The 22,794-nt window shown below is 43.5% G+C and overlaps 1 protein-coding gene across 1 annotated transcript in view; it reads right to left on the bottom strand.

The window, feature by feature from the left end:
- LOC109923420 (long-chain fatty acid transport protein 1) overlaps positions 1 to 22,794 on the bottom strand; it is a 44,876-nt gene that overhangs the window by 9,359 nt on the left and 12,723 nt on the right. Inside the window, exons 3-9 of the mRNA XM_048617797.1 lie at positions 19,137 to 19,531; positions 17,846 to 18,007; positions 8,322 to 8,391; positions 7,698 to 7,789; positions 6,177 to 6,286; positions 1,001 to 1,210; positions 569 to 695 (exon numbers count right to left, since the gene is read on the bottom strand). Of these exons, the coding sequence (XP_048473754.1) occupies positions 569 to 695; positions 1,001 to 1,210; positions 6,177 to 6,286; positions 7,698 to 7,789; positions 8,322 to 8,391; positions 17,846 to 18,007; positions 19,137 to 19,531 (1,166 nt within the window). The remainder of the gene's footprint in view (positions 1 to 568; positions 696 to 1,000; positions 1,211 to 6,176; positions 6,287 to 7,697; positions 7,790 to 8,321; positions 8,392 to 17,845; positions 18,008 to 19,136; positions 19,532 to 22,794) is intronic.

Genomic DNA, 22,794 nt, shown 5'->3' with positions numbered 1-22,794 from the left:
GTTGCTGGAAAAGCCCAGCAGGTCTGGCAGCATCTGTGAAGGAAAAAACAGAGTTAACGTTTTGGGTCCGATGACCCTTCCTCAGAACTGGACCCAAAACGTTAACTCTGTTTTTTCCTTCACAGATGCTGCCAGACATGCTGAGCTTTTCCAGCAACTTTATTTTTGTTCCTGATTTACAGCATCTGCAGTTCCTTCGGTTTTTATCCAATTCTATGAGATCCATCTGGCTGACATTGTTCCAATCACTCCAGCACATACATCGCACAAGTCTTTCTAACTGTTGAGTTCTTGTTTTGAGTTCATTCCAGTTTAATCGGAAAGCACTCCCACTCTATTCTGGCTCTCAGGATTCCAAGGAGAGTGAGACTGGGCAAACTGAACTCAGTTCCCACGAAATCTGCAGAGCCAATCCTGAACTGCAAGCTGCTACTTCACTGCTTTTGCAGTGAATGGGGCTGGGGTGGGAGCACTGGTGGCTAATGACTTGGAAACAGCAGCACAGACTCATCCAGAAAATCCCTCTGGGATTGATTAGCTCTTGACAACTGAGATTCTCAGTGATTACCTGGTTTGCAGGGGATACACAGCCCATTGGGACCCCGGATAAGCTCGAGCGTGTCTTCATTAACCTTCAACAGACGGATAGGGTAGACTTGGGGCAAAATACGGCTGTTAAAGCCACAGGCGCCTACCTGCAGAGAAAAATAGAAGGAGGATTTTGATTCAGTATTGAATAACTGACACAGTAAGAGAGCTAAATATGCAAGTTAGAAGCATCTATGGTGAAATTGGTAGCTTTATTGTGATGGCATGTGTTCCAATCCCTATCCCAAAACTCTCAATGGAACCCTTCTTCTCAAGTCATTCCTAACCTCCATTCTACCTTGCACTGCCCACCACCAAATAAACATCCCATTGGTCAGGGTGGGTTGGTTGTTGGGACATCATTTTCTACATAGTGCCAGAGTGAGGTAGTGCCAAGGTGCTGAGTACCCACCTTGCCGTCGAGGTTGGCGATGGCACAGTTGCACTCAGTTGCCCCGTAGAACTCTGCCATCTGCTTGATGCGGAAGCGGCTGGTGAAGGACTCCCAGACAGAGGGTCTCAAGCCATTACCAATCGCCATACGGACGTTGTGCTGGGTTTCAGCCTGGTGGACCGGTTGGTTAAGGAGATACCGGCAGATCTCGCCAATGTACTGGACAATCTAAAGAGCAATTGTCAGAGAGGTTAACAGCTTGATGTCCTCCATCGCAAGGTGCCTATAATATGAAGGAGTTGAAGTCATGTTACAGTTATTTAAGCTCTACGCGCACTCCTGTTTACAACAATGCAGCCTGGCACAGAGACTGCACTGAAAATGGAAATACTGTTTAAGAGGAAGCACAGTGCAGATGGTTCAGAATGTTGGCTGGTCAAAAAGGGTTAAATTTGTGTGGGTTGCCAAGACTAGATCTGTATTCCCTTGTGTAAAGGTAACTGAAGACTGATGTAATTGAGGTGTTTAAGATTAGTTAACTGTTCCTCACCAGTAGTGCCTCTGGTCAGGTGCAGGGGAGGCTTGCGACAAAGGGGGCAGAACCTTAGAGAGAGAGCCAGGCCATTCAGAGGTGGGGCCAGGGCTGGAAATCCGGAGCTCTCTCCCCACAAAAAAGACCAGATAGAGAGATCAACTGAGAAAGTCAAAACTGAAATGATTCCGATCTTTGAGGGTAAGGGGGTTAATTGTTGAACCTAGTCGGGTGGATGGAGTTAATATGCAGACCAACCATGATCTAACTGAATGGTGGAACAGGCTGAATGGGCTGAATGGCCTCCTCCTGCTGTCCATAAACAAGGCAACATCTGGTCTACTTCACCTCTCCTTTGTGATTCACATAGCACCACAGCGAGTCCTGTGACTGCAGGGAGATAAACTGACCCAGCATCGCTGCAGCATCGCTGCTGCTGGCTTTGCCATCTCAGTATCCATCACGGAGAAACATTCTTGCTGTAGGCAATGGTCTGCTGTGAATCTAGCTTTGCACAGGAATCAAACAAGGCAATGAACGCTCAAAGTCTCAGCTCAGGGAGGGGGGCCATGATCAACAAAGTAGGGGTATTGCAGGAGGAACTGCATCTCAGAATAAGTGACAGCAACAAAGACGGTGATAGCAACATGAAATGCTGAGGCTAGGGAATTGTACAGTGCAGTCAAGCTCAGTTTCCACAATCCTATTTGCTTTTCCTTAAGATGGGGAACTGGGGAGCATAATCTCAGAATGAAGGATCAGCCACTTAGGACTGAGATGAAAAGGATGAATCTTTGAAATTCTGCACCAAAAGACTGTGGACACTCATTCAATGGCTACAAATTGGTCCTTGTCAAGCTCTGCGAGTGTTGTTGGAGCTGCACTCATCCAGCGAAGTGGGGAATATTCTACCTACAATCCTGACTTGTAGATGCAGGACAGACTTTGGGGGCAGTAGCAAATTTGGCAGAATTTTTATAAAGGGAGACAATGACCTTTATATACAAACATAGAAAATAGATGCTAGAATAGGCCATTCAGCCTATCTTGGCTGCTTTGTCATTAAATATGAACCTAACTGATTCTGATTCTCAATGGCATACTTCTGCTCTCTTCCCAGACCCCTGACATCTTCAGTGCCTTCTTAAACATATTCAGTGACTTGGCCTCCCTATATTGAACAAAGCAATGGATAGACTGGGATAGTAGCAGTTTGAAAGGAAGGGAGGGCAAAGTTCCTAGAATGTGTTCAAAAGAATTATCTATAGCAATAGGTTTCCAGTCTAATGAGGCTGGATTACTGCTAGACCTGGTTCATGGGAATGTATAGCAAGTGACAGTGGGAGAACTTTTGGGAGCTAGTGATCATTACATCATTAAGTTTAAGGTAACTCTGGAAAAGGGTAATTAACAATTTACACTAAGAACATTTACTTGAGGGAAAGCCAGATTTAATGCTGAACAATGGGCCACCAATAAAGAAGAGATGGTTTTTCCACTCAATGTATATTCCTTTGAAAGAGAAGAGTGGAGCAAACATATCCAGAGCCCTCCTTGACAAAAGATTTATAATTATGATAAAGAAAAACAACAGTGTTTATGACAGATGTCAGTCAGAAAATACAACTGAGAGACAGGTTGAACACTGAAGGTTCAGAAAGGTAGGGAAGAAATAAATGAGAGAAGTAAAGCATGATAGGAGACAGGCAGCCAACATAAAAAGAAATCCCAAAATCTTCTATAGATAATAAGCCTCACAGCGCCAGGGACCCGGGTTCAATTTCAGCCTTGGGCAACTGTCTGTGTGGAGTTTGCACATTCTCCCCGTGTCTGTGTGGGTTTCCTCCAGGTGCTCCGGTTTCCTCCCACAGTCCAAAGATGTGCAGATTAGGTGATTGGCCATGGGAAATTGGCCATAGTGTTCAGGGAAGTACAGGCTAGGTGGATTAGCCATGGAACATGCAGGGTTAGAGGGATAAGGTAGGGCCGGTGGGTTTGGGCAGGATGCTCTTCAGAAGATTTATGTATACCCGACGGGCCAAATGGCCTGCTTCCACACTGTGGGGATTCTATACCAATAGATAAATAGTTAAATAGTAAATGGTAGTGGGGCCAATTTAGGACCGAAAAAGGGACTTCCACATGGAAGCAGAGGGCATGACTGAGGTATTAAACAAATACGGTGCATTAATTTTTCCTAAGGATGATGACAATACCTGGCATTAGGGAGGAGAAATGGAAATTCAATTGCTGAAAGGAGTTAACATTGATAAGGTGATAGCATTGAATAGGATGTTCCACAAAAAGCTGACAAAGCATAGGACTAAATGAGCTGCAATAAGGGTACTGAGAGAAGTGAAAATGAATATTGCAAAGACATTCGCAATAATCTTTCAGTCTTCCTTAGACTCAGGGGTGGTCCCCGAGGACTGGAGAATTGCAAACGTTTCCTCCTTGTTCAATAAAAGATACAAGAGTAAACCAATGAACTACAGATCAGTTCAGCGTAACTTCAGTGGTTGGGAAACTTCTAACCTCAATAAAACAGTCACATGGACAATCGTGGGTTAATTGAATAGATATCTTAAGGGAAAATCATATTTAGCCAATTTACTAGAATTTGTTGATGAGGCAGAGATTCGATCAGGATAATGCTGTTGACGTAATATATATGGACTCCGAAAGCATCTGATAGCATGCTTCATAACAGATCAGCGAGCTAAATCTGAGCTTGTGGATATAAAATGGACTGACAGCAATCAGAATTATGGTTACTGAATATTTTTCAGGCTGGGAGAAGGTTTGTAGCTGAGTTTTCTATGTTTTAATGTTAGGACCCTTTCCTGATATACATTAATGACCTAGGCCTTGATGCACAGGGCACATTTAAAAGTTTGAGAATGACATGAAGCTTGCAACCTTGTGAACTGTGAGGAGGATAATGAAGAATTTTAAGAGGGTAAAGACAAGTAGTTAATAAAGCATATGCTATCTTAGGCTTTACTAACAGGTGCATTGAGAACAGTTCAAAGATGTGCAGGTTAGGTGGACTGGCCGATGCTAAATTGCCCATAGTGTCCAGGAATGTGCAGACTAGGTGGGCTAGCCATGGTAAATGTGAGGTTACAGGGGTAGGAGAGTGGGTATGGGTGGGATGCTCTTCGGAGGGTCGGTATGGACTTGATGGGCCGAACGGCCTACTTCCTCACTGCAGGGATTCTACGATTACTGTTTATACTGCAACCAGTTCTGGGTGCCACACGTTAGGAAGGATTTGGAGGCAATGGAGAAAGTGCAGAACAGTTTACAACAATTATTCCAGGGATTGAGAAGTTTTGGTTATGAAGATCAATTGGAGTAATCGGGACTGTTACCCTTGAAGGGCAGGCTGAGAGGAGATTTAATTGAATTTTTCAAAACCATGAAAAGTCTGGACAGAGTAAATTGGGTGAAAAAGTTGCCACTTATGAAAGTATTGGGGACAGATTTAAAAGAAGCAAAAGTGATGAAGAACAATTTTTTTTTCACACAGGAAGTGCTTATATTCTGGAATGAACTGCCTGCGAGTGGAGTGGAGTCAGGTACGATTGAGGTATCCGAAGGAAATTACATGGTTATTTGAAAAGGAACAATGAGGGTTCTGGGGAGAAGGTGGAAGAATAACTCTAGAAAAGATGCTTATTCAGACAGCCTGCACAGACGCAATGGGTTGAGTGGCCTCCTTCTACATTACAACACTTCTGCAAGTGTGAGATAGTCAAGGCTGACATTGGTAGTTTTGCAACCATTAAGTGAGTCAAAAAACATGGGGATAGGGTAGGGAAAGTGCAGAGGAAGTAGATCATTCTTGATCTTATTAAATGGCCACAGGCTTTAAGTATAGGAGTTGAGTACAGGAGTTTGAGTACAGGAGTTGGGACAATATGTTGAGGTTGTACAGGATGTCGGAGAGGCCTCTTCTGGAGTGCTGTATCCAGTTCTGATCGCCTTGTTATAGGTAGGATATTATTAAGCTGCAGAGGGTTCAGAAGAAATTTACCAGGATGTTGCCAGGAACGGAGAGATTGAGTTATAAGGAGAGGCTGGATAGGCTGGGGCTTTTCTCACTGGAGTGTTGAAGGTTGAGGGGAATATTTTAGAGGCTTATAAAATCATGAGGGGCATAGGTAAGTTGAACGGCAGGCGTCTTTTTCCAAGAGTGTGGGATTTCAAGACGAGGGGGCATAGTTTTAAGGTGAGAGGAGAAAGATTTAAAAAAGAGATGAGGGGCAACCTTTTTACATAGAGAGTGGTTTGTGTGTGGAGTGAACTTCCAAAGCAGGTACAGTTACAAAGTTTAAAAGACATTTGGATAAGTACATGAATAGGAAAGGTTTGGAGGGATATGGGCCAGGAGCAGGCAGGTGGGACTAGTTTAGTTTGGGATTATGGTCAGTGTGGACTGGTTGAACCGAAGGGTCTGATTCCATGCTGTGTGACCCTATGACTGAATGGCCTACTCTCGGTTGTATTTTTTTAAAACACAATCCTGTTCCTGAACACTTTTGTTGAAAACAGGCAGGGAGCTAGGCCAACATAGGCAAGGGGGAGATGTGGGTGTTATGCAGGAAGCATAGAGAAACCCGGAGTGTGCACAGCAGACAGAGGCTTGTAAACACTCACAGTGCAGTTGTACTTCACACAGTCATCCCAGAATCGACTGGCCGAGAACTTCTTTTTGATCACAACAGTCAGGCCATTCAGCAGGCACTGTCCCACACCCACTATATTGCCTGTTGACAGAACAGAGACACAACCTTAAAAACAGTCTTGCTTTACTGAAAAGTCAGTAATAGTCAGACACAGGGAAGTCTGTGGATCATGTGTGGTTGTAATCTACAAAGCACAACATGCTTGTTTGATAACAAGTCCAATGAGGAAGTTTTTTCCTTTATGTTGTCAATGTCTTGGTGATAGTTCTTATCCCTGAAACCATAACTGCTCACTTGTGTGACCTCATCCAGCCCTACAAACCCCCGAAGCACCTGCACTCCTCAGATTACGGTTTTCTTCATTGTTTCAATACTGGCGGTCACCCTTCAGCAGCTGAGCTCCCAAACGCTCTGGAATTACCCCCACAAACCTCTCCATCTCCCTCTTCCTTAAAATCCTCTTTGACCTTTCTTTTGGGCAGCTGTTGCTACAACACACATGGCTTGGTGTTTGATCATTCTCAGCGACGTGCCTGTGACATTTTAACTACATTGAAGAGACTTTGTAAATGAAAGTTGTTGTTCATTCATATAGACCCCATGATTTGCCAACTGTTCCAGTTGATAATAATTGTAAGGAAATAATTTCCACGCTGGCTCTTTAAGTAAGCCTCTGTCATAGTAATTTTAATTAAAAATAGGCATCACAAGAGGTTTGCGCAGAAACCCAAACTCTGGATGAACAGAGTTTAAGATTTCACCTAACTTCTGCTTTTATTCCAATTTGCAGAATTCAGAGATATGTGTACTCCCAAACGCAAGTGATTTCAGGCAGAATTCGAGCATGTGAGATGTACTCACACTCACTAGGCTTAAACAGGTCAACAAAGAGTTCACAGACTGAAAGAGCTTTAACAGCTGCAATATAGCACCTATCTATGTTACAACATTAAATGAATTATGAAGGATCATTCTTGTATGATAATATTCCACATTGAAAGAAGGGAGACTCCAAGGTAGATTGTCACAAAGCTGTAATTTGGGAGTTAAGCACTTCAGTGTAATGAACAATACCCAGGTATAAACTTGGTGAATGCATCTCAAAATCCTCCAGGACTGAGTGACAAAGAAGATAATGCAAAAACTAAATGCTAAGCAGGAATTCTGAAATAAAGTGAGGCAGAGTCCAGGAGATTCTTCTGGTCTGTCCTACTAGCTGAGAAATTTCGGAAGAAACATGGAACAATTTAAGGCACAGGTGCCTGCTCACCATTTCCATTCATTAGTCTCCAACATCACTCAGTAACATGAGCCACCAGGGTTGCCCCAAACCAAGAAGTGAGCAATAACTTGGACAGACACTCCAGTGCAGTGCTGAAGCAGTGATATAGTGTTGGAGGTGCCATCTCTTGGATGAGTTGGTCAACTGACAGCAGGTCCACTGCAGCCTGATACAAGCGAGAAACTATATGGGCGAGAAATGACTCCTTACCTGCTGAATGATACAGGGGCAGACAGTCATAAATAATATCATCATGCCGCATTCGGAATCCATAATAAGCAAACACAGCCATCCTGTAGTACCTACAAGCAAGCATACCTGCTGATGAGTAGGATGGAGGCAAAAAACAGGGTTTTATATATCACAGAGCAAGCACGTCAACTCATTAAGTGTGGCTAACTGAGGTGAGAAATTCAAATCTAGGTTCGGCTGCATGGGTTTACCTTTCACTCTGCTGGGTACCAAAAACCTATACAAAGATACACCCTAACATCTTCGTGATTAACAACTTTCCCATTGTTGAGACACACCAAATGATACAGCACAAAAAAGGGTCATTTTGTCACTTGTGTTAGTTCTTGTGAAAGAGCTGTCAAATTAATCTCACTTCCCCCCCACAGCCCGGTTTTCATCCAATTCGCTTGTAAAAGTTGCTGCTGATCTTGTTTCCAATGCCGTCTCAAGCATCACATTCAGATCATAATTCACCAAAAAAAAAACTTTTGCTCATCTCCCGTCTGGTTCCTCTATCAAAATTGCCAGCACAAAGCCTTTGAAATGTTAGAGCAGAAACAGCCAGTGACCTCTGCTGTGCCCCTCGGTCTTGGTACATACCTGCTGTGTACGACAATGGCAGCTTTAGGCATACCAGTGGTGCCAGATGTGTAGATGTAAAAAAGGCGATCTGTAAAGACAAAGGAATAGAGAAGAATCAGGTACAGCAAGTTTGCACAGCATTTCCTTTCGCTTCTTCCAACCGCCCTACAATTCCACTTATGTCACAATTACAGTATCTGCATTGGAATGATTAACAAAAGATTCACAATTGCCCTTTTTTTCTCATAGATCCCAGCTCTTCACCATTACACAGGCGAATGCAGACAGTTCCAGCTCACTGGCTGATCAGTCCAACATCAGCACAAGGTGGAATTGATCTTTCAAAGCTGAGGAATTAGTGAAATTGGCCAAAGCCTATAAAATTTCCACATTTATAGAGTTATATCATTAAATGCTGCATTTGATTTTCTCTTGTTTTCAGAGTTAACAGCAGAGTACAGAAGTTTAAAAAAAAGTCACAAGGATACTATACCATGAGCCAGTGATACTTGACCATATTTGGCCAGTATTATTTACAAGAAAGGAAAAGAAGAAGAAATTCCCTGCCAATCAGACACAAAGCCACTGGCAGCAATTTACACATCAAATGTACAAACCCTCACACTGCTTCCCACAATAGGAATTATTCCTCGGTCATAGCACTCCACTGGCCAGTGTTATTCACATGCTTATCTCATATACAAGGGAGGAGACGTACTGCCACAGCTCCTAGGATACATGGCTGGTCTGCAATACAGAGGGCTAAGAGACAGACAAGTCACCCTCGGGACTGGCAATTAAGGAACAATATGTGTCGCAAGAGCAGCTGTTGAAAGCTCAGGCTGTCTTGGTATACGATTTTCAGCCCACTATACCTGCTGTTGCAGACCAGCTTGTCAGGGTTTTGGGGACTGAGCAAACCAGTAAGAGAGATGCCCAGCCCTTTCTTGCTTCATTGGCTGTAAATTGTAAACAACTGGCTAGAAAGGAAAGGCTAGTTGTACATATACAAGCTATTGAAGATGGAAATCTAATCCAGTCACTACAGCACTGGAAACATTAACGGAATGGAATTGAATGAATGAACTGCAGCGGTTCAAAGCAGGTCACCACCACCTTAACGGCAATTAGGAACATACAGCCTGCCAGCAATGTCTCTAGGGATGATGTTTACAGCAGAATAAGAACTCTGATTCTAATTCTGGGCCAGTTCTTTGCTCCAATCCAAACCTAATCCCACTGCTTTGTCTACTCTCAACAGTCCTCCATTTCAAATATTTAGCTAATTTTCTCTTTTTAGATTCCAATGGTCACTGCCTCAACCTCTCCCTGCAAGTCAATTCCATATTCCCAACAGCCCTCTGTGTAATGAAACTTTAATTGCATTCATTAATCTTTTGGCTACAATTCTAAATTGTTACCTCCTGGGCACCAACTGTCGGAAAAAAGGAAACAGCTTTTCCCCATTCATCACATTAAACTTTGCATTCATTTATAAAAAAAACTTAATTAAAAGTTCCCTTACAATCCTCTGCATATATTCCCAACATCTCAATCCTTGCCCAGCAACTGAAGTTTCAATTTTTTTTATTCACTTATGGGATGAGGGCGTTGGTGACTAGGCCAGCTTTTATGGGCCATCCCTAATTGCCCAGAGGGCAGTTAAGATTCACCCACATTGCTGTGGGTCTGGAGTCATATGTAGGCCAGACCAGGTAAATAGGCCAGACCAGGTAAGGTTGACAGATTTCCTTCTCTAAAGGACATCAGTCATCTTTGACATTAGGACATCGTTGGCATTTGGAACTCTTTCCCCCACCCCTCAAAATACGTTGTTGAGACTGGGGAGACAACTGAAGATTTCCAAACTCGGATTGACCAATTTGGTACTGAGAGAATAAAGGTGGTCGATGACGTCAGGGTATAGTCTAGCCAGGATCGCATATGAGGGGCCAAATGGCTTCCTGATTAAAGGAAACCAGTGCCAGCCCTAAACTGTAGTCAGTTTCTGACCTATTAGGGAACAAATGGTTCTTGAATTTCAAAGAAATCCTGCTCACAGCTGAGGCAAAACATGCGGGCACCTAATTTTAGGGTCACTTTCATTCATTTTACTCATCACCTGCCTGGATTAGACCTGGAATGTTTTTAACAGGATGAGGGCATCACTGGCTGCATCAGTATTTATTGCTCATCCCTAATTGCCCAAAGAGCAGTTGAGAGTCAATCACATTGCTGTGGGTCTGGAGTCACATGTAGGCCAAACCAGGTAAGGATGGCAGTTTCGTTCCCTAAAGAACATTAGTGAATCAGATGAGTTGGTTGTTCCAACAATTGACAGTGGTCATCATTAAACTCTTAATTCGAGATTTTTATTGGATTCAAATTCCCCCACCTGCGGAATTCGAACCCGTGTCCCCAGACCATTACCTGGAATAACAGTTCAGCGATAATACCACTAGGCCATTGCCTCCCCTGTACTGTATTTCTGTCTGAGTTTTGTCTTGTTGCTTTCTTCATGTGACAACATGACATTTGGTAATCAGAATGATGCAAAAGGTCAGTAAGAAAAGAACACATTTGAAAGAAAACAACCTGCCAGCAAAAATCCAGTTGTAAGCATTGAAGCTGCAATGTTCAAGAAATGCAGTTTTACTTTAAGAAACATTTATTTTTAAAAAGACTAAAAGACTTCACTATCAGAATAAAATCCAGAGCAGCAGGGATGAAATGTCTCAAGTACCAGAGGCTGGGAGGAGGAAAAGGAGAGAGTGGGACAACATTAATTCCTGTTCAGTTCTCCTTTCTGTGGTACAGAGAGGGGAAATGACAGGGACCTCATGTAAGTAGCAAGATTTGCAGTATTTACAACTAGAGAAACACCCTTCAGTGCTGCAAATACTTTTATTATGAAGCATATTTAGTGTGTGCGCACAAACACAGCAGCTAGATCCAAAAAGCATTAGGAAACTGAGATGATCATTAATCTCATTTTTGATGGATTTGGTCGGCCAGGCACTGAAAGAACATCTTGAGAGACTTGGAATTGTGCCATAAACTATGGGGGAAAGCTTACTAATAAAAATTCTCCTTCACCTGGTAAAAGTGCTACGCGACAGGAGATAAAGGTCTAATTTTCACATGTTTTGCTTTCTGCCTTCGAAGCAGTTAACTGTAGCTGGGAAATATAAGAACTAGGAGCAAGAGTAAGCAATTCAGCCCTTCAAGCCTGTTCCGCCATTTGAAATTATCATGGCTGTTCACGTCTCAGCCTCAACTCCACTTTGCTGTCCGCACCCCATAATCCTCAAACTGTCATGAATCAAAATACTTTCTGCCACCTTCTCAAATTTATTCAATGTCCCAGCATCCATCATGCTCTGGGGGAGTAAATTCAACAGATTCATGACCCTTTGAGAGAAGTAACTTCTCATCTGCTTTAAATCTGCTACTCCTTATCCTAGAACTATGGCCACTCATGCTAGAATTGTGTACATTATGCATGTTTTTACAGTGTAAATGTCAATCGAAGTAGAGGAATGTGCTACCCTGCCACTGCAACCTGCTCTGATGTGGAGGTGAAAGCATGATCCACCTTTTGTATGCTGAGTCAGAAACATTGCATCATTAGGGCCTTGGGGGTGGCTACTGGAGTAGAAGGCTACTGCTGGAATGCACTGCCTTCAATGAGAGTGGAAGCATGTGTGCTTGCAAACTTCACAAAGGCAAGTGGATATATATTTGAAAGACACAAATATTCCTGGCTATGAATGGAGGAGTCATAGAGATGTATGGCACAGAAACAGATCCTTCGGTCCAACTTGTCCATGCTACCACATATCCTAAATTAATCTAATCCCATTTGCCAGCATTTGGCCCATATCCCTCTTAAACCCTTCCTATTCATGTATCCATCCAGATACCTTTTAAATGTACCAATCTCCACCACTTCCTCTGGCAGCTCATTTCATACATGCACCACCGTCTGTGTGAAAAAGTTGTCCCTTAGGTCCCTTTCCCATCTCACCCTAAACCTACGCCCTCTAGTTCTGGATTCCCCCGTCCCAGGGAAAAGACCTTGGCTATTTACCCTATCCATGCCCCTCATGATTTTATAAACCTATTAAGGTCACCCTTCAGCCTCTGGCGCTCCAGGGAAAATAGCCCCAATCTATTCAGTCTCTCCATATAGTTCAAACCCTCCAACCCTGGCAACATCCTTGTATATCTTTTCTGAACCCTTTCACAAGTTTTGCAACATCCTTCCCATAGCAGCGATGAATTGTAAAGCTTTTTCAAAGTACACCTCCAATAGGTTGAATGTCCTGCACTCCATGATTCTACAATTACTAACACAGAAAAACTGAATGTGATTATCCTTCCAATATCACAGACGTCCCATTAACTAAGGACCATCTCGATAAAGCTGCCGATTCTTAAAAACAAAACCAGGAATTGCTCACTGAATTTCTGTGGAAATAAATTCTCATGATGCTTTTCAGAAGTTCAGGTTAGGGTGGGTGGAGGGAGTGGAAGGGAGGGTGAGACTTAGTCCAAGAATTTTGTGTTGCAGTGACAATGTTATGACTCAGCTTTAAATTTTTCCTCAAGTCGGGCAAGGGTTACAAATTGCCCAGCAATACAAAGTAGGTGAAAGGTTGAACTCATTGCTGGTGCCTGTCATTTTTGCTTGTTTGAGTTGGGTGCTTGTGAATGTGATGCATGCACAGAAAATACATTCAGAGAGTGAGAAGGCTTGAACAGTACACATTCTGCTGAACAACTAGCTCAAGTGAAAAAAAAATTGCACAGGGCAATTTCTTGACATCTCCAAGAAAGATTGCATATTTTGGATCAATTCAAAAGCTCAATTAAAAGGGACACCCATTTCACACTCTTCTTTGTAAGTAGTCTGCAGTTCTGCTGAGGCATTTAGCTTTTAACCTGGCACACTACTTCAAGATCATTGTTCAAATGTTGGGAATCTAAGTTAGCCGCTTAAAAATTAACAGTGAAGGAGAAGTCATTTAACTTGTTTAGGCATTTTGGACCTGCAGGCTTCAATCACACAATCATATGTCTGGCTTAGTCTAGTTTTAAAATTTTGATTTGTGTCCATAACTAATCCACATTGAATGCAGCATGACAGACTCAACTTGAGACTTAAATTCTGCCACATCAACTTTTCCATCATTGTTCATGATAAATTGAACATGTCATTTTACATAAATGAGGATGTTATTGGCCAGTTTTTATGGGGAAAGCATTCAGGAAGTAATGCAATACATTAATGCAATTCTTTAAATATTGTATTATCCCTGCTCTGCTATGGGTAGCTCTTGATTGCAGGCTGTTGCAAAATTGTGTGGAGAATGCACTGCTGAGATCATACTATCCATCAGAGAGTGCGAAAAAACAGTGATTCCAGACCCACAAATGACCCTTCTCAGGAAGTGTCATGAGACCCGAAACATTAACTCTGATTTCTCTTCACACATATTGCCAGACCTGCTGAGCTTTTCGAGAAACTTCTGTTTTTGTTTCCCACAAATGACACGGTTTGCAAAATCACTATTGCAACCAACCAGGGAGGTCAAAAAGAAGGAGCTCATTCACCTCTCACCCAATTGCAACATACATAGCTGTTAGTCCAGCCCATAATCACCTGGCTACTAAAACTTGCATACCTTTTACGTCCCCTCTAATACTAGGTGTACTTTTACGGTAAGAGAATACGCGATGAATGGCAGGACCGTTGGAAGCAAAGGGACTTTGATATGCATGTCCATTAGTCCCTTAAGGTATCAGAACTAGATGGATAAAGTGGTTAAGAAAGCAGATGGTATACTTGCCTTTACAGTTGGGTCATAGAGTTTAAGAGAGGGAGGTGATACTGGAACTGTATAAAACGCTGGTTAGGCCACAACTAGAGGATTATAGGAAGGATGTGGTAGCACTAGAGAGGGTGCACAGAATATTTGCAAGGATGTTGCCTGGGTTGGAGAGTTTCTGTTATGAAGAGAGATTCGACAAACTGGGGTTGTTTTCCTCAGAGCAGAGGAGACTGATGGGGGACATGATTGAGATGTATAAAATCATGAGGGGCATAGACAGGAAGAAATTTTTGCCCTTTGTGGAGGGATCAATGACCAGGGAGCATAGATTTAAGGTAAGGGACAGAATGTTTGAAGGAGATGTGAGTAAAAATGTTTCATCTAGAGGGTGGTGGGAATCTGGAACTCACTGCCTGTGAGGGTGGGAGAGGCAGAAACACTCATCACATTGAAGAAGTATTTAGATGTGCACTTGCAATGCCAAGGCATAGAAGGCTATGGGCCAAATGCTGGGAAACGGCATTAGAATAGTTAGGTGGCTGTTTTTGACCGGTGCAAATGTGATGGGCTGAAGGGCCTTTTACTGTAGCCCTCTGTGACTCTAAAAGATAAAGTGCCATAAAGGGTTCAGAGTTGATTGTGGCTTGTGATGTGCTTATGGCACTGGAGTGTAAACAACAGAAGGATTCTGCGATGAGTATAAATCACCAATACGAAAAGAACATCAAGGGACCCTAGACAGAGGGTTGGGCAAAATGGCAGAAAGGAAAGTAGACAACCTCAAAAATCCTTGGCTGTATGGGTTTGGAAGGCAGAGAATCCCTTGGTGTAATAGAGAAGCTCTACAAATAAAACCAGAGGCAAGGCTAATGCATGTCATTTAAATGTCACAAAATCTTATTCGTGATAAATAAAACTGGATGGGGTCATCCAGAGCTTCACTATTTAGAATGATAATGAAACACTCATGTGGGAAAGTCACTTAAGAGCCTGCAGACAGTGGGCTCCTCTAATGTGTGCTCCTGTAAAGTTTCTGGCATTTTTTAACAGTATTCCTCATTTATACATTTTTGAAAAAAGAGAAGATTGCATTAGAGTGTGTGCAATTTCTAAAACAAGAGTGTCAGTGAGCACATACAAATGCAGAGATTTCTTGGTGGAAGTAAAATCTCATCTCCTCCAAATCTGACTTCTTGCACATCTTAGATTTTCACAGTTTCACCACTGTAGTCACACTTCAACCGCCTCAGCCTCTAGTCTAGAGTTCTGCGCTTAACCTTTCTATCTCCCGTAGGGCATTAAAAAAGAACCTACTGTGGAATAAATGCTCAGTCACCGACCCTTATATCTTCCTTTGTGCTTCAGTGTCAAATTTTGTTTCAGAATGCACTCCTGCAAAGATTTATGCTGCTGAGGGTACCCTATAAATACAGGCCACTGTTGGTGCTGTTAGGCAGATCCCTGCATGAAAACACACACGCTGTTGCAAAATGTACTGTCATTGAAAACCTCATTTCTGCACAAGTTATTATTGGTGTACAGTGCCAGCCAGAAACACAACAACACTGGTACATTAGCCTCTCTCACATACAAACAGTCGAACATTCAGAAGAAGCACAGTTACTGGTATACATACACACATGTAAATGCTATTCAGCTCTGTGATCAGTGCTGCAGCTTTGTAAGAATTGAAACATTGTCTTCTTAGCTGGCCAATTACCATATGAATCTGCTGAATGGCAAACGGATGCCATTAATACACTGACCACTGGTACTGAACCTCAAAGGACAAGCTTTCACACTTGTCAGTTTAATATGGCCTGAAATTTTATTGGCCAGTTCTGCAACAATAAATTACGAAAAGTTATCGAAAGATCCATCAATGGAGTGTAATATTTCAGTTTTGGATAAATGAAAAACCGTAAAAGCATTAAACCCATCTTACCCAAATAAAGAGCAAAAACAGAAGTTGCTGGAAAAGCTCAGCAGGTCTGGCAGCATCTATGAAGAAAAAAATCAGAGTTGATGTTTCAGGTCCGGTGACCCTTCCTCGGAACTTAGCCAAATAAAACCTTTTAAAACTGAGTTCACAATCTTGACCTGCAACTCTTTTTTTTTGCTGAGCTCACTGTAAGGTTGTGGTATAAGGAGCACTCTAGAGAGCAGCTAAAAACCAAGAAACCACAATATAATGCATTCCAACAAGTAAACACAGGAAAAATTGCTGGCACCAATTACACAACATACATCACACCAACAGGGAATCTAGCTTCAGAGTATAAGTTGCACAAATAAAATTAAAAATTGCTGGTAAACCTCAGCAGATCTGGCAGCATCTGTTGAGTGAAATTAGAGTTAACGTTTCGGGTTGAGTGACCCGTCCTCAGAACGGAATATACGTAGCACCCCTCAGTGTAGAAGATATTGTGAACATTTAACTGATATTGTGGTAGTAGCTAGACAGGATTTAGTAATGCCATACTATTTCCAACCTATAGTCATAAATGTATAGTTAGGATGGTTTTACATCAGGCTTATCATATGGGTTCCGGTTCTTGCCACAAACACCATGATGGCATTGTAACATAACCTTGCCGAGGCCATTGGGTTAAAAATAGCATGCACAGGTCTAATTCGCAAATGGATTTTAGCACAATGATTTCTTTTAAAGAATATCAGGGTAAGCAATGGGCTATAAGGTACTACATTGCAAGGATCTATGAGGTTATGTTAAAAAAAACCCTTTTTTTCTGCAAAATATTAAGACTGCATCCTTTCTTAACCAGAGTGATTGGTATTGAAAACAGAATTTATTAAAGAAATGAAATCAGGTTCTGTATAGTCCAGACATTTTTAAAGACTTCTGTTAGGTTTTTGGTGGTTAGTGCAAGTTAGTGCACTTAAGAAGATGGTGCAGGTTCAGTTAAGGAGCAGCAAAGAACTCATGAGACAGAAAAACAAATCTTTTTTCATTTGTTCATGGGCTAGGCCAGCATTTATGGCTCTTCTCTAACTGCCCACAGGGTGGTTAAGAATCAAAGCCACATTGCTGTGGATCTGAGATCACACGTATGCCAGACCAGATAAGGACAGCAGATTTCCTTCAGTACATTTGTGAACCAGATAGGTTTTCTGAACAATCAACAATGGTTACATGGTCACCATTAGACCAGGCGTTAATTCAAATTTCACTATCTGTCATGGTGGGATTCGATCCTTTGTCCTCAGCACGTCAGCCTGGGGTTCTGGATTACTAGCCTAGTGACATTACCAGTATGCCTCCATCGCCCCACACTCAGTGAGAAATGCCACAAGTGTGCAGGTCTTGATTAGACAGAACACCAGGAGCAGAAGGTGGAAAGTAATGCTTTAGCATCCACACTGGATGTAAAGTCTGGTGAAGGACCCTTTCAAAGCAGAATGCAATATTCAGTTTAGGTCTTAGAAAGAGACATATGCTTGAGGTAAGCCCTGCTGAATTTACAATACGTGCAAGGAAGTTGCCAGTGGCCCTCAACTGTGGAGGATAAAAGGAGCCAGTAAAGAGAGAGACTAAAGCAGAAGTCAAAACTTTCAACATTGGCAGTCAGGCGGATGCAATTGGACCAAATGTGTCAGACAATTACATAAATGGGGCAACATACCCAAATATCCACATATACTAGTATTTACGTTCGAGAAATAATGCTGCATTAAAGTAGTCATTACCCATGAATCCAATTTCAGGTGGAGCAGACGGTGGGTATTTGGAAGCTGCACTGAGCAGGGGATCGAGGTGCTCCGTGCCAGCTGCAACTTTGCTTGGATCCCAGTTTCCACTGCAGAATCTCTGAACCTTTTTCCCTAGGATCCCATTCACTTCTAACAGGGCTGGAATAGAAACAAAGACATAAACCAATCAGGTGTAGCTTGAGGCACCGACAGTGCTTCTACCCTGCTACAGTAATGGTGGGCTTACTGCATTCATACTTCAAAACTAACACTGGGACATTCTGTGACCAGCCAAATCTGAGGTTTTCAAAAAAGTGAAATGCAGATGCAGCCAGAAAGAGTGTCAACTTAGGAGAAGCCTCATAAATCAAGATTAAGCTTCACGGACATGGGCGAGGATTTAACAAAGCAGAGGAGGCCATTTGGCCCATTCTACATGTGCAGGTTCTTGGTAAAAACGATCCCATTTTCCTTTTGGCATGAGACTTTTGAACCCCTTTCACCAACCTTGCAGCAATTGGAAAGCTGTGGGCTGAAATAACAACCCCAAGCAGACATTTCACTCAGCATTGTCAGAGATTTTATTTCTAATAAAACATGACGTTGGAAACGTCTGCCCATGTTGTCTATAAGGCTTTCACTTCCCACAAAGCTCTTGTATTTGACAGAGTGACACAAACACACAAATAGGCCGTGTAGCCTATTGTGCCTACACAATGAACCCCACACCTCCTGCTCTTCCCCACCAGCCCTAATTGTTTTCTTTTGAAGTATTTCTTCAATTCCTTTTGAAAGATATCCATTTTGCTTCCACCACTCTTACAGGCAATTCATTAAGTAAACACGTGCCTTACAACAGCACACACAGCTAAGAGATTGGATGATAAAGTCTTGGTTATTTTCCAAGGTAGAGCTGGAAGCTCGGAGCAGGACTTTCACTGATCACTTTTATCCATGATCCATATTTTGGATCAAGGGTTGATAGGTATGGATGGCAGGCCCTCGATTCAGATCTCTGGCAGGGAGATAGAAATAGTTACCACTCCAGGGAAACAGAGGTGCAGCATCTAGGCCATCACTCCAGCTGAGAGGGTGCTGCACTGACAGCAAAGCTATATTTATGGTGAGAGACTCAACGTTTTGCTCTTTCCAGCCTGCTGTGCACACGTTGGCTGCATAACATCTTGTTAAAAGGAGTGCTGTGGATCGACTGAATGCACAGATCAAAAATAGGAGTGTTTGAGAAAATGTAGGTTCTGGTCTTTTTAGCTGCATACCGCTGACTCACCATCACTCATCTCTGCACCAAAGATAATGGCTTTGGCCCCCGACACAGACAGGCAGTGAGTGAGTGCATCGAGGCGGAGATTGAAGTTAAGCAGTGCACCCTCCACTCCGACTTTAGCCATGCCGAGCCACAGACCGACAAACTCCGGCCTACTCTCCATGAACAACGCAATGACATCACCTGGACCATAGCCCTGCTCCTGCAGAAAGTTGCCCACGGCATTGGAATACTCATCAAGATCCCTGAAAGTCCACTTTTTGTCAACCCCTTCATAAATGAGGGCCACCTTATCTGGGTGTCTCTGCACTGTATCTTGAAAGATCTTCGGGATGGTGCTGTCTTCTCGTTGGTGTTTCCACACAGCTAACTTAACCCTCAGCAGCAACATCAGACCACTGTCATAGAGGGGAAAAAAAAAATGAAAGGCCATTACTTCAGATTTCATTCTCCACTGAACTTATGAAATCACAGATAATCAACAGGTGCTCCAGTCAGAAATATGATCTGCAGTTTTTAACCAAATGCCTGACTGGTGGCCAAGAAACTAACATCAATTGTCAGTAAATACCTGGGTCACTAATGTCCTTTAGGGAACAAAATATGTTGTCCTTACCCAGTCTGGCCTACATGTGACTCCAGACCCACAACAATGCGATTGACTCTAAAATGCCCTCTGAAGTGGTCAAACCAAAAAGTTAGTTCAAGGACAATTAGGGATTAGCAATAAATGTTAACTTGAACATCCCTGAACAATTATCCTGATTCCAATCTTTCGTGGTCACCTTATAAAGGAGAGCTGTACATGTATTATTGATACTCTGTTCCTTTTCCCCTGTGTCCTGGCTCTGCTGATCTCTTCTTGGACATAGAGATCAGGCTCAAGTTCTGGTCTTAAAGATCATTACTTAAAACACAGCTGAAGGAGGCCTTTCCATCTCCAGCCTATAGTACCTTTCAATTATATCAATGCTGACTGGGGTCTCAAATTTGTCTGCCTTAACTTTATCTTCCTCAACTAACAATGATCAACGATTGCTTGATCTACATATCAAAAATGCCTATTTTGTTGCAGGTGGAGGGACAGACAAAAGGGAGGCGGGGGAGGGTAACAGATATATAGAGCACGAGATAGACAGGCATACAGACGCAGAGAGAGGGACAGACAGAGAGTGAGATAGACAGACAGAGAGGGAGCAGAAGGGAAAGACACACAGATAGGCATAGGCACATAGACACACAAAGAGGCAGAGAGACAGAGCGGGCACAGACAGTTGGAGAGAGTGAGACAGAAGTTTTGATTGTGTTGTGGAATAAATGTTTCCTGATTTCCCTCCTCAATGCCTTGGCTCTAATTTTAAAATGATACTCCCTTTTGCTTGATACCCTCACTAGAGATTTTAATTAGTCTGTGCAGCCTGTTCAAATTCATTTAACAATCCAAGAGATCATCCCTCAACCTTCTCCAAACATAACCCAAAATCTTCCTCAGATAACCAAACCCAGTGCGGCACCGAAGTTTTCGCCCTTTACAAAAGGGCTCTGAATTTTTAAAATTGGTCTTGTCCAGGCGTGGTCTATAGATAAGGAAGCAACTTCTTACAAGCCACTTCAATCTGAAACAATGTTATCCACAACACTGGTTTCAGCACAACTGGCACAGCTTGCTGGTGAGAGACCAGGAATGTTTGAGCAGCGCTTGCACTTAAATGCATCACTCACCTCCCAACAACGATGACTCTCATTTCACCAGCATTTGGGAGAGGACGTGTGACTGAGTGAACTTCAAGTCACATGAACCTGTATACCCTTTAGTCAGAATGCGTACCCATGTTAGAAAAGGTCAATAAAGTTTAGTCACTTTAAGAAGCTGCTGTCTGTTAATGTCGAATCAGAGATAGTAGGAACTGCAGATGCTGGAGAATCCGAGACAACAAGGTGCAGGGCTGGATGAACACAGCAGGCCAAGCAGCATCATAGGAGCAGAGAGGCTGACGTTTCGACCACCTAGAAACCGATATTCATTTCAAGCCCACCGACTCCCACAGCTACCTAGAATACTCCTCCTCCCACCCACCTTCCTGCAAAAATGCTATCCCCTATTCCCAATTCCTTCGCCTCCGCCGCATCTGCTCCCAGGATGAGGCATTCCACTCCCGTACATCTCAGTTGTCCTCGTTTTTCAAGGACCGTAACTTCCCCTCCTCGGTGGTCGAGAACGCCCTCAACCGTGTCTCCCACATCTCCCGCACCTCATCCCTCACACCCCGTCCACGCAATAAAAACCAAAAAAAGAATCCCCCTCGTCCTCACGTACCACCCCACCAACCTCTGGATCCAACGCATCATCCTCCGACACTTCCGCCATCTGCAATCCGACCCCACCACCAAAGACATCTTTCCCTCCCCACCTTTATCTGCTTTCCGGAGGGACAACTCTCTCCGTGACTCCCTTGTCCGCTCCACACTCCCCTCCAGCTCCACCACACCCGGCACTTTTCCCTGCAACCGCAGGAAGTGCTACACCTGCCCCCATACCTCCTCCCTCACCCCCATCCCAGGCCCCAAGAAGACTTTCCACATCAAGCAGATGTTCATCTGCACATCTGCCAATGTGGTATACTGCATCCGCTGTACCCGGTGTGGCTTCCTCTACATCGGGGAAACCAAGCGGAGACTCGGGGACCGCTTTGCAGAACACCTACGCTCGGTTCGCAACAAACAACTGCACCTCCCAGTCGTGAACCATTTCAACTCCCCCTCCCATTCCTCAGACGACATGTCCATCCTGGGCCTCCTGCAGTGCCACAACGATGCCACCCGAAGGTTGCAGGAACAGCAACTCATATTCCGCTTGGGAACCCTGCAGCCCAATGGTATCAATGTGGATTTCACAAGTTTCAAAATCTCCCCTCCCCCCACCGCATCCCAAAACCAGTCCAGCTCGTCCCTGCCTCCCTAACCTGTTCTTCCTCCCACCTATCCCCTCCTCCCACCTCAAGCCGCACTTCCATCTCCTACCGACCAACCTCATCCCGCCCCCTTGACCTGTCCGTCCTCCCTGGACTGACCTATCCCCTTCCTAACTCCCTACCTACACTCACCTTTCCTGGCCCCATCCCCGCCTCTTCGACCTGTTTGTTTCCTCTCCACCTATCCTCTCCTCTATCCCTCTTCTATCCGCCTCCCACTCTCTCCCTATTTATTTCAAAACCCCCTTCCCCTCCCCCTTTTCTGATGAAGGGTCTAGGCCCGAAACGTCAGCCTCTCTGCTCCTATGATGCTGCTTGGCCTGCTGTGTTCATCCAGCCCTGCACCTTGTTGTCTAAAATAACAACGCTGGCTTCAGGCTGCAATGGTGGAGGTTTAACTCAGAAGGTGTAAAAAGCCTAAGTAATCACACAAAAATGTGTCCAGTAGTATGGTACAACTGAAATAGGAGATGGTGGGGGTAAGTAGGAGAGACTGACACTTGATTGGAAACATTTCAAAGCCAGATTGGAATTTGAATGCTTAGTTTTTGTTGCTTTAATGGTTAGTCAATGTGCCACGATTTAATAAAGCATCAAAAAGGAGGCGAGAGGGGGCATGTGGGGGTGGCTGGTTAGGGAATATATGAAGGTTCAGCTGCCATTGGTGGAGCATAGGAAAGTGAGAGATA

The sequence above is a fragment of the Rhincodon typus genome, chromosome 38 (assembly GCF_021869965.1).
Source record: "Rhincodon typus isolate 14 chromosome 38, sRhiTyp1.1, whole genome shotgun sequence".
Lineage (NCBI taxonomy): Eukaryota > Metazoa > Chordata > Chondrichthyes > Orectolobiformes > Rhincodontidae > Rhincodon > Rhincodon typus.
The sequence above is the reverse complement of the archived record's forward strand: the minus strand, read 5'-3'. Positions and strand labels throughout refer to the sequence as shown.